General features: G+C 39.8%; 1 protein-coding gene across 4 annotated transcripts in view; it reads left to right on the top strand.

The window, feature by feature from the left end:
• BEGAIN (brain enriched guanylate kinase associated) overlaps positions 1-16,052 on the top strand; it is a 125,194-nt gene extending 109,142 nt beyond the window's left edge. For 3 of the 4 annotated variants that reach the window (XM_072427440.1, XM_072427439.1, XM_072427443.1), the window contains 3 exons: positions 1,374-1,481; positions 3,513-3,596; positions 5,302-16,052. In XM_072427440.1, coding sequence (XP_072283541.1) covers positions 1,374-1,481; positions 3,513-3,596; positions 5,302-6,678 — 1,569 coding nt within the window. In that variant the 3' untranslated portion in view covers positions 6,679-16,052. The remainder of the gene's footprint in view (positions 1-1,373; positions 1,482-3,512; positions 3,597-5,301) is intronic. The other variant, XM_072427441.1, reaches the window with a different exon arrangement.
• The last annotated feature ends 807 nt before the right edge of the window (positions 16,053-16,859 follow it).

The raw sequence follows: 16,859 nt of genomic DNA, 5'->3' as shown, positions 1-16,859 counted from the left end.
ATGTCACTGGTCTCTAGTGATTGGATAGGCTGCATTCTTAGTGATGTCACTATTCACAAACTATACCAAATTATTATTTTTTCCTCTACCATCCCTCTGTTCCAATTAGACTTTGTCTATGGCACATGGCACAATAATGTCATCAGTAAGCTGCAGACAGATGGGAGAATTTCTCCAATCTCCTCTCACACAGTGATCAGACCGTAACATTGTAACTTTTTGGAAACGCTTCGGCAGGGGCTTATCCATGTCAGACATTTATGAAACACTCACAAATGCCAGAAATAGCACGATGCTGACTCTTGATGTCTGAACAAAGATGGCCTCTGCTCCTGTAGAGAAAAGCACATAAAGGCATTGTCAGGAGGAATGTGGTGATCACTTTGAGAGTTGGTGTATGTAGATTCTAACCTAACCTATATATGTGAAAGTATTACACCTGTTCATTTCCTATATAGAATAGAAAACTAAATATTGACTGGTCTGTGTAATGAGTTAAGCATTCAGATTCCTCCCCATTCACTTGTTTTCACATCTTGATACAAGACTTATTAAAAAGACTGCTGAATAGAAAATCAATTGAACTAGGGTGCCAGTCCTTCCACTACAAGATGACTGAAGTCAGTGGCTTTATACCAGGGGTATAGAAATTTGCAGCCATGCGGTTCATCTAATCAGGTCCAATGTCCACGTAACGATCATCTACATCACCTGGGAGCAGAAAGGGGACACACTGTGCCAAGTACTTATGGTTTAGGATATGTGGGGAGTGATCAGCTGGGGCAGGTTACAGAAATTTGAGTCTTTGATAATACAAGAGGTGATGGGGTGGGCATGGTTGGGAGTTAAATCAGTTGAGATTGTTAATATGCCATCCTTATGGGTGGCATCGGGTACAGAATTGAAACTGGGGGTCCCTGGCTTGTATGTTGTACCAGAAGCCGGATAATTAACTGAACCGCCACAATGTTTTAGGAGGTAAGTCCGGCTGCATGCTGGGATTATTTTCCTTAACAATAAAGCATTTAAGTAGCACATCATCCCTTTCACCCATACAAATACAAAAGCAGAATTTCAATGTCACTTTAGTTGGGTGAACAAAGGAACTTGACATTCTTTATATAATGCCAGTCAATCAGGGACAGATAGTAGATGGAATTCAATCCTTATCTGGCATTCAAGGGGTTCATGGCAAACTGTAAAATCATTTTGGTGTTTGGATGGCTGCAAAGTGTCCAAGTGTCCTGGATGGCTGCAGCTTTACTTTTATCACCGGCAGGGAGAAGCCTTCACCGTTAATGATTGCCTGATTGTACCTTGATGATAGCCGAGAGACAAAACATTAAGGAATAACATGAGCTGTGTATTTCCAGGGACAACATTATGAAGAGGAGAAGAGAGCTCTGGGTCACGAGGTGATTGCACTCAATAATCATTTGCTGGAAGCCAAGGTGACCATTGACAAACTATCAGAGGACAACGTAAGTGGACGTTCACTGAATGGTGTCTTAAAGTGAACCTGTTATATTGTGGAAACCTGCCAAAAGATTTTTATGCCTGTCCATCCAGCAGTGCCCCCTTCCAGCCTGCTGATTGGACAGTGAAGGAGCAGCACAAGAGACGTCATCACTTTTCCTATCAGTATTTGCCCTTTAAAAACACATGCGCATGCAGCACATTTTATTGGCTCCCAGTCTCCATGCTGTATATACAGGGGATTACAAGAGGTTATTACTAAATCTCTAAGATTTAGACCTGTGGTAGAAATTAGCATTCCCGTGTGGCCCCGTGGCTGGCATCTTGCCAGCCTCTCGGCCACCTGCACCAGTGTTGGTTTGCATTCGCTGATTTGCATTCACTGATTTGACTGTGGGCAGCAAGAAGTCATGCTGAACCACTCACTGCTGCCCCCTATCATTCTCTATTGAGCACTGCATGCAGCATCTGTCCCAAGGCAATCGGTTCAATGGTGAGAAGAACCAATAATAACACCGCAACCTCACTGCCAGGCTGCCTAATGCAGCTCTGTAATCATTAATGAATTAGTTACATTAATATTTTTAAATGCAAGCAGTGTAAGTTGTGAATCTGAATAGGTTTAACCTGTATAGACCTGGAAGTGGCATAAGGTGTTAATCAGTTCATGTGCTGACCGTGAGGGATGAGGGATGAGCTTACCATTGTGCTGCTTCTCCTTTCACTGTCCAATAAGAGGCCAATGGCAGGCTGAGGTTGACCTGAACTGGGTTGAATCGCCCATCGGCCTAAGGATATCTAATGGCAAAAAAAATACCGTGTGTGGATTTAATGTGATTATCGCAGCAAATGCTGCTTTTGTATTTTTCTCTTTTGGTGGGCTGTTCATTTGTACTTTGTTGTCTTTGGCTGGATTTGTACTTTAATAATGTATAAATGTACACACAGCTGCATTAACTGCCTTTGTAGCTGCCTGGAATAAGGCATTAAAGTTACATTTACCATTATTACCTTGCATAATAGTTGATACTGAGCCAGGGCAGGGAGATCTCAGCACCCCGACAAAAAATAACTGGATAGGAAGCAGGCTGAAAGTGTGGGCTGGTCTATGGCAGATAAGGCTGAATAAAACATTCGGAGCACTGGGTAGATTTAAGGGCTTGGAGCTAAACACCCTGAAGATAGAAAAGAAGCAACTTATTGCAGCTTTGTGTTCAATAAAATGCAAGCTCCAGTATTATACCCACTATTCTTCTCTGCAACACTCTGTACAACAAAGCTCAGGCTGGGAGAGGAAGAAGCTGCTCAAGTGGCCAAATAACTGTTCAGCAGTGCACAGACTATACTTTTTAAAGCAGTGCCAGAGGGATGAATTCGCCTCCTTTCACTGTTCAGTCACTGGCCTGGTCTAGGGAAAATATCTGGATTTGTAAATCAAATAACAAAATCTGGATTTTTTTTATCTTTTATTTTGGCTGAAGTTTACCTTTATTGTTTGGACCAAAGCACACTTTTATTGGGTTGGTCCATTCAATGTTCCTGTCCTTGGACTGACCCATTGCTATAGGTGATCTCTGCATAGGTTCCACTATATTGAGGTCACTATATTGAGATGCTATGGGTGATATGGCCATATGCCTTTGGTTGACTAACTACAGCGAGGTCCTCTGGGCCATGGTCCTAATGTTAGGTCCAAATATGGAACTGTCTTTCCAAATCAATGATAGGACTCGGGCCCCCTGTGGGGACCCCTGTTGACAGCAGCATACTTTGCACCTACCTATGCCCGCCCCTGCTGAGTTCATGATTGTCCACCAGGATATCCGAAAAAGCCACATTCTCCACAATTGCTTTTATTGGACCATTTACAACAACCTTCAGTTGTGTTAACCGGATCGGTGGACTTACCAATGGTTTGTATTTATTTGGGCATGGCTTCTTTCTTCAAGACCTTGATAATGAATGCTACAATGTATGTAAATGCAATATCTGTAAATCATAACCCTCCCCTGTCTTGCCGTGTCTTTGCTTTTTAGGAATTGTACCGAAAAGACTGCAACTTGGCCTCTCAGTTATTGCAGTGCGGCAAAGGTTTCTACAGAGCACACAAGTTATCCGAGGTAGGTGTTGCATGATTAAGCTCTGTGAATGCATGCAAGATATATATCCTTTTGTTGCACAGCAATTCATTTTAGGAAGCAGCAGAGCATCATAAAATAATGTACACCCTTCCTGTATATAGTGCCCCATGCTGTGAAAACATTTATAAAAATGACACCTACCATGACCAATGCAATGAAGACAAAGCTTTCAGATGGTATTGTGGTTTTCGCTGTAATTTTCTTATACAGGGTTATAATTTTCTTATACAGAGTGTTCAATGTTTCTATAATAAATAAACTTAGCAAGGTTTTTATTTAAACATTGTACCAAATAAAATCCGTATGTGCCAATAAAAATGTAGAAAGTTGGCAAATCAGCTATAGAGGTATAGTCGGGTAAACCATCACATAGTGTTGCTGCTATGTTTGGTCTGGGTAACCAAGCTTAGATTACCTGTGGACATAAAAGGGAAAAAGAATGAATATTCCTTATACATCTTAGACCATCCTGGTTCAGATAAAAGATTCCCCAGCTGAAGGGAGGGTAAATACCAATTTTTGAGAAAAAGGTTTGGAGATGCAGTTAGGCTTTGTTCATACAGGTGTTGAGGTTGTGTTGAGGCTTATACCAGGAAACTGCTGACCTACATTACATATGTAACTTTTACTTGAGGCAGGCCCAAAAAAAAGAAGAGTGGGCAGCAGTGAGCGGTGTAGTACAGCTCACTTCCACCAGCTGTCAAATGTGCGGACGCTGGTTGCACATTGCAGTGACCGAGCAAATGGCAAGTTACCACTAGCAAGGTACCATCCACCAGGAGCCATGCAGGTCTAAACTATTAATGGATATATATAACCTAAAGCGCCTCCTTCTGGCTTAAAACTAAAAATAAAAAACATTTACATTATATGTTTTATATTTACCCCCCCCCCCCCCCCCAAAAAAAAAAAAAAGAAAATCCATTTGTCCTGACCACAAAAAATGGGAATACAAACATACAAAAACCAGACTAAATTCCCTTTTTAAAACACAGTCAGCAATTTCTTGTATCCACTTCTTAAGGTTCCCCACAGTTATATAATAGGACGGACAGGGAGGTGCAAAGTGCGCCACTGAATGAGGGCTGTGAGCCCTCCTTACCCACTAGAGGCCCCAAGTCATAGTTACATAGTAAGTCAGTTTGAAAAAAAGACCATCAGGTGCAACTACTAGGGAAATAAACATATCCCAGTGGATCCAGGGGAAGGCAAAAAAAATACCCTGGTACTAGTTCGTTCTGTCCACTCCTAGTTAAATATTAATAAATAGAACTTGTAATTAAATATGAATCCAGGTAAAGCATAAAAAACCACAGGCAGACAGAACCCCCCAAGAAGCTGAAGACCAGCAGCTCTTTTAGTTATCTCTGAAGCCTGGAGGATTGAAATTTCATCTGCAAACCAATGTTTTAGAATTAAAATAGGACTTGCCAGTCGTTCTTTAATTAGCAGTATTGTGATGAATCAGAAAAGATATATTTATCATCCGCCAGTCTGAGTTTCTAAACATGTAGGCTGGTCATTTTCTGGGCAGACATAGTGGCAGACAATTATTCATGTAGCTAAAAATATTAGCATGACAAGAATGCCTTTTTTCCTTTTAATGTCTGATTTAAATATGCTTAGTGAAACCATTTTTTCTTTAGTGACATTGTTGCTAACCTATAACTTTTTTTGTGTGCAGCTGCCAGCCGACTTCCAGGAAAGAGTAAGTGAACACTTGGAAAAGCATGGGTGTAAACTATCTGTGCCCCTCTCTAACACTACATATGCTGACAGCATTCCTACTTGTGTCATTGCTAAGGTGCTAGAAAAGCCAGATCCCAGCAGCCTCTCTTCACATCTATCAAGCACTTCAATGAGGGACCTTACGTACGAGCACGGAGCTCAAGAACCCGAAGAAAAGTTCCGCCAGAGGCAGCAGTTTAAATCTGAGATCTACTGTAGTGACACAGCCCTATACTGCCCAGAAGAAAGAAGAAGAGACCGGAGGCAGAGTTTTGACGTACAGGTGAAAGACGAGGTCTTCTTGAGATCTCAGAACTCTACAGACAGCACAGTAGAAGACGGCTTCCACTCGAGCTTTTCACACGAAGCCTTCAATGAATATGTAGCATCTTTACCAACATCCAGTTCCTACTCAAGCTTCAGCGCTACTTCCGAAGAAAAGGAGAACAACCAAGCCAATACGTTAACCGCTTCCCAACAGGCCATTTACATGGGAAACCGAGATGACATCTTCGAAAGGAAGTCCACCACTGGTTACGAACACACAGCCAGTCCTCGATTTGTAAAGTCCAAGTCTGTCCAGCACATGGAACACAGCCCGGATAATGCAGCATCTCCAAATTTCATTAGGTCTTCTTCCTATGTAGAGGAACCATTTCACTTTTCCAGAATCCATACTCAACAGGCACTGGGAACTCACAAGTCACACAGCGAGTGTAGAGGTTCAAACCTTTCAGAAGAAGACTTACCAACGAGGTGGAGACAGCTCAGTGTAGAAGATATAGGTGCATACTCTTTTAGTAATGATGGCAGAATATCACAGTGTAGTTTTACGGAACAGTATTTTGCACCAAGTCCAGTTAAACAGTTAGAGAGCCCTATGAGCCCATTGTACGCCAGTTACAAGCAAGACAGCTTTTCCGAAGGAGAAGAGGTTTGTCAAAGCCGACTGGGGGACTCTTGTTTCCTAAGAACAGACTCTGGCTTGAAAATAGACATCAGCGCCAGCTGTAAACAAGAAATGTTGTCTACTTTTAAGGCAAAAGAAGCAAGAGACCAAAAAAACGAAAGGATGTCGGTCCAGCTAGGAAGCAAAAGCTTGGATTCCAACTCCTCTGTCAAGAGGGAATATGTTGACGTCAGCCCAAACAGTTCAGCAGAATCTCTGACTCAAAGCCCTATAGAGACCTCAGACTTACACCAGTCTTCCATTGATCAAGGACACGCCAGTTTCCATGGCAAGCCCCAGCCATTCCAAAGAACTGGGAGCATCGGCTTGACTAGAAAAGATAGTCTTACAAAAGCACAATTATATGGCACCCTTTTGAATTAATGATCTTCCAAATTGCAATAAGCAACATTGCAGAGAAAAAAAAATACATATTATCACAAAGGATGATGAGAATGCCATGGGTTTCCGATGATGCTACCGTGCCAGTTTTACCAGTTGTTTTATTCTGTGTTTGTGTAACTTGCACTTTTCTTGTGGAAAGCTTCCAGTCTAAAAGAAAAAAATTCAATGACCTTGTATATTTAAAGATTACCTCATTGCATAGGTGAATACAGTATAACTCTACTTTCCTGAGAAATCTGATCTTGTGAAATTTTCAGTTTCATAAAAAATATTCATAATTTCTTTTTATTGGTTATCTATGCACAGGTATTGTTCAATTTTGTTTCATTGAACATGGTCAATCTTTGCCCACTGCCAGCAATTGTCCATGGAATGCCTACAGACTTACCATGTGGTGTGTCTGGAGAGATTCCAAAGCAAAATGCAAACTTTAAACCAATGGCCAGGGGAAAATTGTGGATTTTGGCATTGGCCGTTTAGATTTGTTTTTTCATATTGTTCATTGATATGGCATTTTTATCATTTGTAGGTTAGGGCCAGGCTATGAGGCACAAGTTCTTTTCACGCCAAAAGTAATATTGGTGTTAGATTTACTACTAAAATGGCTATGGGTTAGAATGAGCAGAGTGATTTAGGAAAATCAGGTATTTCATCAGAAAATTACCAATTTTTCAGTTTTTTTTCTGCAGGTCCACCATCAGAAATTTCTGGGCCCCGCACTAGGTAAGCTTCCACTCCCATGTTCAAAATGTCCAGCCTTGCAAAAGACAAACGTTAATGATCATGGCTCGGTTCAGAAGTAACCCTTGTTACCCCTTTATGATGGCCCTGCTTCTCTTATTTAGAGAGCATGGGTTTATTTGGGTTACTTTTATTTATTTCAGTCTCATTCACACTGGTGAACTAGAATACAGAGCCTGAATTTTAAACTGGGCAGGCATTGCCTAGAAGAACTTGTATTTGTATGCAACCGAATTTGTATGCAACACAACAAGACAGGCTAATTTGCAACCATGCACTGCGCTGCTACACAGGTGTGTGCCATTAGGAATGAATTGTGCCATGTTATGCCAATGTGCATTGCACACCTTATGATAGTGTGTGTTGCCACACTACACCTGTATGAATAGGTCCCTATGTTATTTGTGTTTTTGGGGTTATTTTCCATTTTTTGGTACAAAAACTGGTCCAGTGCAAATGTACATGGGCTTCTATAACCCCAAAGATCCATTCAAACCCCAATTTAACCATAAAATCGATCATACCCAACTTCATTGCACATAGACACTTCAGTTCCATGCATTTTTCTAAATTTGGGGAAATAAAAACTCTTCGTTTTACTCATCCATGGATATGATTTAAGTTAAAGATGAGGGTTCAGTGTTAGGAATAGGTAGTGGGTGGAGATTTCAGGTGATGGCTTTAAATTGGTGTATGCACCAGTGCCAAATACATATGGCCAGTAATTTGACAAAATTGATGCAAAATTGTTGTGCCAGTACTCTGACACCAAATACAATTGCTCCAGTTTTTAGAAATGAATATACCACCATAATAGATGGTTCAAGCGCATTATTCTATGGCCAAATTTGGCTAAAAATGTTCCAATTTTTTTAGAAATTCAGGGAAATTACAATTCTTTATTTTACTCATTCATGGATATGAGTTAGGGTGAATATGAGGGTTCAGTCTTAAGAATAGAGGTTGGGTTAAAGTTTTAGGTGATGGCTTTAAATTGCCACATGCACCAGTGTTCAATACATATGGCCAGTAATTTGTCAAAATTTAGCAAAAATACGGTGCCAAAAATGTTCTGCCGGTGCTCCAACACCAAATACAACCCCTCTAATTTTCAGAAGCTGACATACCATTACAATTGATGGTTTAAGAGCCCTAAGCATAAAATGTAAGACAGGTAAAAAGTTGCTGTTCTCCAACACTTTACAAGATCAGATTTATCAGGAAGAATTCAATGGTCTAAGGGGCATTCAAAAAGGAAGACTCATTGGCATTTTGATACCAAGTGAAGTCAAATTTTTAAGGCCAGGTTACACAAAATTTAACCAAAGCCCTACGATAGTTTACATTTAGCCATGAAATCTAAAGGTAAAGGGAAACTGTACTGTTCTTTTGGGTAAGAACATGTTTTAAGTTGTTGTTATTGTTAATTATAGGTGATTTTTTGTTGTGACCTTCACATTTTTACATGCTTGCTTGTTCCAATTTTAATCGTGGTGGCATTTCACACATAGCAGATTCCCCCTCTGGTGTCAGTCTGTCTATCTGGCAGTGTAAGCCACCCAAGAGAACAACTGCTGAAGCAAACACAGAGAGAGTCTATTGCTGTTTATCAGTCTCAGCAGACTGGCTGACTTGCATTATGAATGAGCTGTATAGCACAATCACTGTGTAGAACTACTGAGAAGGAAGCAGAGCCTGTGTAGAAATGGATTAGTTGTGGCTGGTATCAATTGCTTTTGCATTTACAAACTATTGAAAGATTAATTGTAGTTGGAGTAATGCAAGAACCTCAATGTTAAAACATAGTATTAAAATTTTGCAAAGTGTGCTTCGTTACAAATGACAAATCCTCTCGTTTAACCAAACATAGTTTGTTGGAGCCTGACTCTTGAGTCACAGATCACCATACAGGTCAGATCACAAATAAGCAACACATTGGCTATCCTATAAACTCCCTGACCTCACGCATGGTCTCCCAGCTCCAATTATATGTAGCATTGTCATAAAATAGGGCCACATAGGTAAAAGCACTGTAAACAACCACCGGGTTATAATATTTGATATCGCTTTGCATATTCAGAAGCTTGAAGCCCATATGTGTGGTCAGGCAGTTGACAGGACAGCAATTTGTGAGTTCTGGTGACCCCAGATTCTTGACTATCATGCTGAACAAGCAAGCCTTAAAGAACACAAAGCAAAAATAATGAGGCAAATATATTTTCCCAAATGAATACACATAATTATGGTTTTTCAGCCAGCCTCAAATATTCATTAACTACCATGCACCATGTTGTAATTTAGGGGGTAGGCCCATTTATTTCAAAGGAGTCTCTGCCTGACCCTTTTCCACACCAGAACACAGTGTTGGTGCTTTGGATTGGGGACAGGAAAGGTTTAGAGTCTTGTCCCCAAAGGCTTGGTAAAATCTGTTCTCAACAAAAAGATTGTTCAATTCCTACCAAAACTGCCTTGGTCTTGAATATTTGTATTCTTGCATCAGCCCAACTGGAACTGGCTTTCTTTAAGATGATCATATTCCGTTGTATACCAAAAAAGGAGTCCCTTTAGATTAAAAAGCCTAAATAAAGTGTCCCAGTGCAGGAAATAGGTTGATTCAGGTTTCTATGATGGAGATACTGCCCCATCTTACAGTAGAGCACCTTTCACTTGGCACATACAACTTTTGCTTTCCAACTATTGAATTCCACAAAAGGGAAGGCTGAATATTCATTGTCCTCTTAAAACCTTAAGGGGATCCCTTTCATCCTTAAAACAAATGTTTAACCTTACAAAAGGGCGTTTGTTGTGGGCAGATTCCAACATTTTGACTCGGCCCCCAAGCGGTTTATACAGAAAGCTCAAGAGGCAGTGAGGATGAGATCTTGGCACAAGAGTTCTCAACTCTGCCCACCTGTATGCCAAGGCATTCAATTTTCTGCTGCAAAAGGAGCAGAGCCAAAAATGTAATTTCCTCAAAGGCTCCATATTCTGGATCTGTAGGAATATGGTAGATGACAACATCTCTCATCGATATCAGTTTTTATATGACTGGGCCCTTTAATGCTGCTTTGAACCAAAGCAAGTTTCTATTACAACTGTGCTAGGTTTGGAAATAAAATTAATGTGTAACCCTTCTTTAAAAGTAGACATTAGATAGCACTGGTCACAGAACATTTCTGCAAGGGTGATGATATGTAGGACATGCTGAGCAAAGAAGCGGCACAATGTCACGTGATCTAGTTAATGTTGAGTAAATGGAATCCATTGTTGGTTTTAAGGACTGCTGGACAGTAGTTGGCGATGGTTTACATAAAGGCTCAGTATTGTATTGTTGGAAGCCTTAGTAAAAAGTGGTGAAGTGAGGTATAAGTTGGTGTGAGACCAATGTCTTCCTATAGACCAACTTTTTGGAAGTTTGGGTTTCATAAGTCCAAAATATAGTTTTGAAAAATTGTTGTTAACAACAGGGGTTTCTCATTGCTGCTTGGGGTTCACGTATGAACCCCAAACACACATTTGGACATTCATGGACTACTGTTGTCACTGCACTGATAGTGGAGCCTTTCCGTAATTACCCAGCTTACTTTTTGAAAGATATGAAAGAGCAACAGAAGCTCTGAAATGTTGATCTTTGCTTAAATGTGAGGGTAAGTCAATGTAAACTCTTTATTTCCCTTTTATCAGAAAGCAAATGTTCAGGCATTTGGGCAGGAGACTGGCCAATGTGGTAGGTACTGCAAGGCTTCTGTTATCTTATGTGACTTTTCAGTATGTGACTTATCTACTGGATGTAGCCAACAGTGGACCTTTGTGCAGAACTGACTTAGGGTCCCTGTAGAAAGCTCTGTTGGCTGAGGAGGGCCCCTGTGCAGTGGCACACTTTGCAACTCCCATGTCCTCTCCAGTCTTAACCCAGTCACTAAAATTGTAACACTGTCTCCCAGTTATGCTCCTGTGTTGTCACCCCTTCACCTGCACCCTTGATGGAGATGCCAAGTGGCTGTATCAAGATGGTCACTATCAAGAAGCTGGTTGGTGAAGCCAACATTGGAGCAACTGTATGATAATAGAAAATGACTGAAACAGGCCAAAGGGAATGAATTTCAGGGATTGATGAAATATTGTGTTTTACAAGCTTACCAGTATTAAGTAAAGATTTAGATTATGGATTGAATGGGTCAGGGAAAACAGATGTTTCTTTAGATTTTTATAATGCTTGTTGATGGAGAACAGAGCAAAACTTTGGTGCTGGTGGCACTATCTACCTGTAACAAATTTTCCAACCCTGCTTAACCAATTCCACCCCCTAACCTCTACAAACCAAGAATGGTCAGCTGGCTGCCTTTGCATGCCTCCTGATGATGTTGATGTCACCCAGCTGTCGACTCTTTGAGATCCTTAGACTCCCACTACCTTGACTTTGGCCATATGCGTAGCAACTGCTTGCTCACAGCAACCGTACTGAAGTGTACATAAGAGTGCAAGGGCACATGCACTTTACAAAAAAAAAAAATAGCATAGATCTAAGCCCCGGAGACAGAAGTTTAGCTGATCACTATGGGGTTTAAACTGTGTATATTAAAAAAAAAGTTGCACTGTATATATTTTACTAGATTTGCAAATTTATAACTGAATTTGTGACTGTTGTAACTGCATCTGTTGTATTGCGCGTCCCCACTCTAATCTGCAACAAGTTTAGAAACATCATCTTAGCTGCAAAAAGTCCCTGGAAATTCTTGAAAATTTTGTAAACTATATTCTAGCCAAAACGTATCACCAACTATAGCCAGCTTCCGGAACCTGGGTGGCCAAAACTGTGGACTGAGGTAATACATACGTAGAGGGAGACAAGACCCAAATAGCTCCCTCTGTGCTACCTCAGAAGTGATTGAGGGGGCATTTGTTAATATTATTATTTTTTTTTTATATAGGCTTGCATTTATATTGGTAATAACGCATGAACTGTCCTTAATAGTGTTGTATTTTGCATTATCCAATGAAAGCACCAAGTTGAACTGTTTCTATTTTCTATGAGGATTGTGTTTTTAAGAATGTGTTTCTAAATAGAGAAAAAAAATCTTTAGTTGATTCCCCTGTCTGCCAGGACAGCTCTCCTTAAAGTGGATCTATAAAAAAAAACAAAAAACGACGATCTCAAAAATTTCCTTAGATCCCGTGCACGCTGGCACCTTTGTTAAATATATACACTCTTCTCAGGAATACGTTTCCCCTTCAGACATTTTGGAATGGTGTGAAATGTGAGAAGCAAGATAAGAGTTGAAGTTTTGTATTCATTCTAGTTATTCTATTTCTGTTTCTTCTATTGGAAGTACATAAGAGATCTGAAGAATTGCATATATGTTTTTTTTTGTATTACAAAGGGGTATTCTATAAAGTTGTTGAAAGGATTTTTTATTATATTAGATTAGGGAAGTTTTAATATTCAGTCTTTCTGTCCAGTTTTTAGTACTTTTTGAGTTTCTTTTTGGGAGAACCACTCCATTTGTCTTAGTCACCCTTGTCAGAAGGTGACAGGAAATCCAAAATTGTATATTTGTTGCTGGAGATGCACCACAACTGTTTTTTTTAATCTTTGTAGGCAAACCTACCACCGGGGTTTATTTTAGAAATCAATCTGAATAGCAAATGCAGTGCAGGGTAGAGGAAGTATTCTGCAACAAAATTTTGTAAAAGTGCTGGTCAATGCCAGTCCATCAGCATACAATTCTCCTAGATTGTGTTTTACCCAACCTCCTTAACATTTTCCTTTCCACAACTTTGAGAGAATACCCCCTTGAGGGCGAGGTCACTTCTAAGGTTCATGCACATGGTCACCTAAGCCCATCCTAATGACGAAGCTTTGTGGGTTCAAATTGTTAATGGGCTGATCAATGCTGGTATGTCCTGATGAGGTTGTCATGCACAGACTTGAAAGGCTTGGGGAGGCAGCCTTGTGCCTATCAATTTGTGTTACAATGTCAGTTTGCTCTGTTTCTCCATAAAACATTTTAAATTATCAGTGGCCAAGTAGGTGAAAGATAAAAGAAGCTGTGCTTTCATTATGAGCTTGGCAACCTATGTGCTTGAAACCTTAGAGTTAGGTTCTGCAGTTCTAAATTGGGTAAAAAGTATTAGCTGAAATGCTGTTAAAGGAGAACAGTAAAGTTCTAGTTGCTCTTTGTGATAGGATCCTGAATCGCCACATTTGTACTAAACCTACCAAAAATATTTTATACCCCCAGCTTGGTAAACCTTTTAGGAACCCATCACTATGATAATCACTACTTGGATCTCAAACTTTAAACAGGCACCTCAACATGGCTTTATACTGAGTTTCAATGCTACCTGGCCAATGCTGGATCATCTGTAAATTCCAAAAAGATAATCCAGTAGTTTGGTGGGACCCAACACTGCTTAGTTAAAGGCCTTGAGGTAAGTCATGGGGCATTAGGAAAGTGCAGCTGGGATCTTAGAGGTGTTATTCTTTGTTGGTGTCCATATGATTTTTTTTTTCATGTAAGCTGGAGACTGATGTAAGCTTTTTCAGCAAGATTTAAACTGGTCTGACTGAAGGTCAAATCCAGAAGTCTTGAAAACTAACAACATTCTCTTCCTTACCCCTAATTTCACATTCTCCTCCTAGAGAGCGTCCTAGTAAATACCTTGGATTATGTTAGATACCCACAAAAGGCCCTGAATTTGGGTTTTTATGTACCCCCGTTGATAAATGCGGTTAATGGTTATGGATGGTGCCGGTGTAATGAAGCATGGAAAGTAGCCAAATATGGTTTTGATTACTACAATTTCTAACACTTCCCAAAAATGCTACATTCCGTGCAATGCCCATTGACTTTTCCAAAGTTAGATTGTAGATAGTTGTGTTCATTCTAGAACATTCCCCTACAATTGTTTAATCTATATCATTCTTAATAGTCCTAACACCCCGATGCATCCTAGCAAACCTAGGTTTCCCTGGCTGCTACTCAATTGACTCCATTGGTCTCTAAAGCCACCTAATTTGTTCAGATCAGTGACCGAAGAAAAAAGGAAATGTCAGGAAGCAAGTAAGCTATATGGCCAAATATATTTGACACCTGACTAATATACTTACTATATGCCCAAAAGTGTGTGGACAGCCCTCCAACCCCAATCTTTATCCCAACCCTACCAAGATGTATCACTAGTTGTAATGTCAGCCAGTTTTTTAGTCCAAAATCAGTATCTGACCTTAGAATGTGCACAAATTCCCACAGACACTCCCCAACATTGTGTGATAAACTTATCAAAAGCTAGTAGCCACAAAGGGGGACTGTCCCTGTATTAGGGCCCATGAAATGGTAATGAAATGACGAACAAGCTCATATAGGTGTGATGTTCAAGTGTCCACAATCTTGTGCCCATATAGCACATGTTCCAAAGTGGCCACTGCAGACCATTCTCCGTTACTTCTCAAGTAGAGTTATGAAAAAAGGCCTTTAAAATACATCTAATTTACCTGTGTAAGACTGATAGAAAAGTTGTTTTTTCTCAATAGGCTGGAGATTTCTACTTCCAAGGTTTATACTTCTATTTCTTTTCATCAGGTGTTGATTCCAACCATTAAAGCATTTGTCTATGCTGAGAGGAAGGGTGGCATAACTAGTTGTTAGTGCTCCAGGATCTGGACCTTCATGCACTACAAAAAAAGGGGTATGGAGGTGATTGTGAAATTAGATTACCAGTAAGGCATTCTTTATCTAAAATGATGCATGCTAAAGTTTCAAGTAACTCAGACAAAAGTGATCCATTGTTACAAGCATACAGAAGAGGTAAGTGTGGTTTACAGAATACACTCTCCTGCACCAATCAATTATTAGCACAGACTTCTGAAAAGTGCAAGGACAGAGGTATTAAAGGATAAGTCCACCTCATATTGGTTTGTTGCTCCTCGTATGTAGACAATTGAATGCCAGGAGCCGTAAATTGATTTCCAAAGAGCACATGCCTTCCGTAGAACTTATTGGTAAGGGCACTTTGGCTGTGCCAGGCTCTGTCTAGGTGTAGTTAGTCCAAAGGGGTGGGAGTTCCTGGGATGCCGTCTTTGATAGACGTGTCAAAGGAAGATATAAACTGGCACTGCTTTTAAGATCAGCAGGGAAGATAGGAAAATAGGTTTCTTTCTGCAAACTTGCTCGATTTGCCTGAATATATTCAATGGGTTTAAAAAGTGCACTTATCCTTTAAACACCGAAAACAACTTTTGTTTTTTCTTTATTTAAATACCCCCCTTCTGACCTCGCCCCAAAGGTCAATCACATTAATTTCTGTATACAGAAGATATATGCAGTTGCATTGTACATTTTCTTTTTCTGGTTGTGTTTTCTGTACTTTCTTTTCTTTTTCAACGCCCTTGCTTTATGAACTAGTTTAATGCAAGGTTGGTTTAATACTGATCCTAGATTTTTGCTGCTTCTCTTTTACTTCATCCACAGTCACCTTTAAAATTTGTCTATTCTTCTAACTGTGACATTTCCATTTTTTTGGTAAAAAAAAAGATGAAGAATGCATTTATGAAATATTTTGTAATTTTCAATGATGAAAGCTCCTAAAATGAATAAAAAAATATGACTTAATGATGACTGGTGTGGATGTTTGACGTTGGTATTAATTGAGGTGGAAAGGCATTTAGGATTTGTAAAATTTGAATCAAGTAAATGTGTCAGTTTAGACATTCCAGTCAAAAGTGTTACTAAATACTAAAAGTATTATTTGTTTTAGTTTTTAAAGGATTTTGTATCTTCGCACACACAAGAATGTTTGATGTAGAATTATTTTTTTGAAAGTATTGGAAGAGGGCAGCTTCTCTATTTTTATTGCTGTTTAATTACTTGTCCTGGTGTCAGTTGGTAAATGAGAAAGCAAAATGATGTGAAATCTTCCAATTGGGTCCGTACGCTGGTATGCAAACCTGATCTAGGTTCTAACACAGGTATGAAAATCTGGTCTAGGTTCAAACCCTCGATCCTGGCCTCCTTATGCTACTTATTTAAATAGAGAACCCGTGAAAAACAAAATATTGTATTGTTCACATACTGAATTTGAATTCATAAAGCAAGGAATAAATTATTTTATATATTATAGTATAATATTATTATATGTTATAGATAGTCTATTTACATGAAATTACCATACCCGGCCAAAAGGTATGGCTAATAAAATGTAGACTACTGTCCAAGTTCAGGTGTTTCCAGCAATACCAGGTTCAGAGCATTCCTCCGTGGCTACATGTAGCTGGCACTTTGTGAGCCGCTTGGCCATCCACACCGTAGCATTGGTTCTTTAAGGACCAGCATTTGCACATTTGAAATTGGGCATTACTGAACTGTTCATTGCCACCCCAATTCATTCTGTTGGGCTGCCATGGGCTTCCAACCGTGCAT

The sequence above is a fragment of the Pyxicephalus adspersus genome, chromosome 12 (assembly GCF_032062135.1).
Source record: "Pyxicephalus adspersus chromosome 12, UCB_Pads_2.0, whole genome shotgun sequence".
NCBI classification, from domain to species: Eukaryota; Metazoa; Chordata; class Amphibia; order Anura; family Pyxicephalidae; genus Pyxicephalus; species Pyxicephalus adspersus.
Note: the sequence above shows the minus strand (reverse complement) of the source record. Positions and strands in the feature narration are given on the sequence as shown.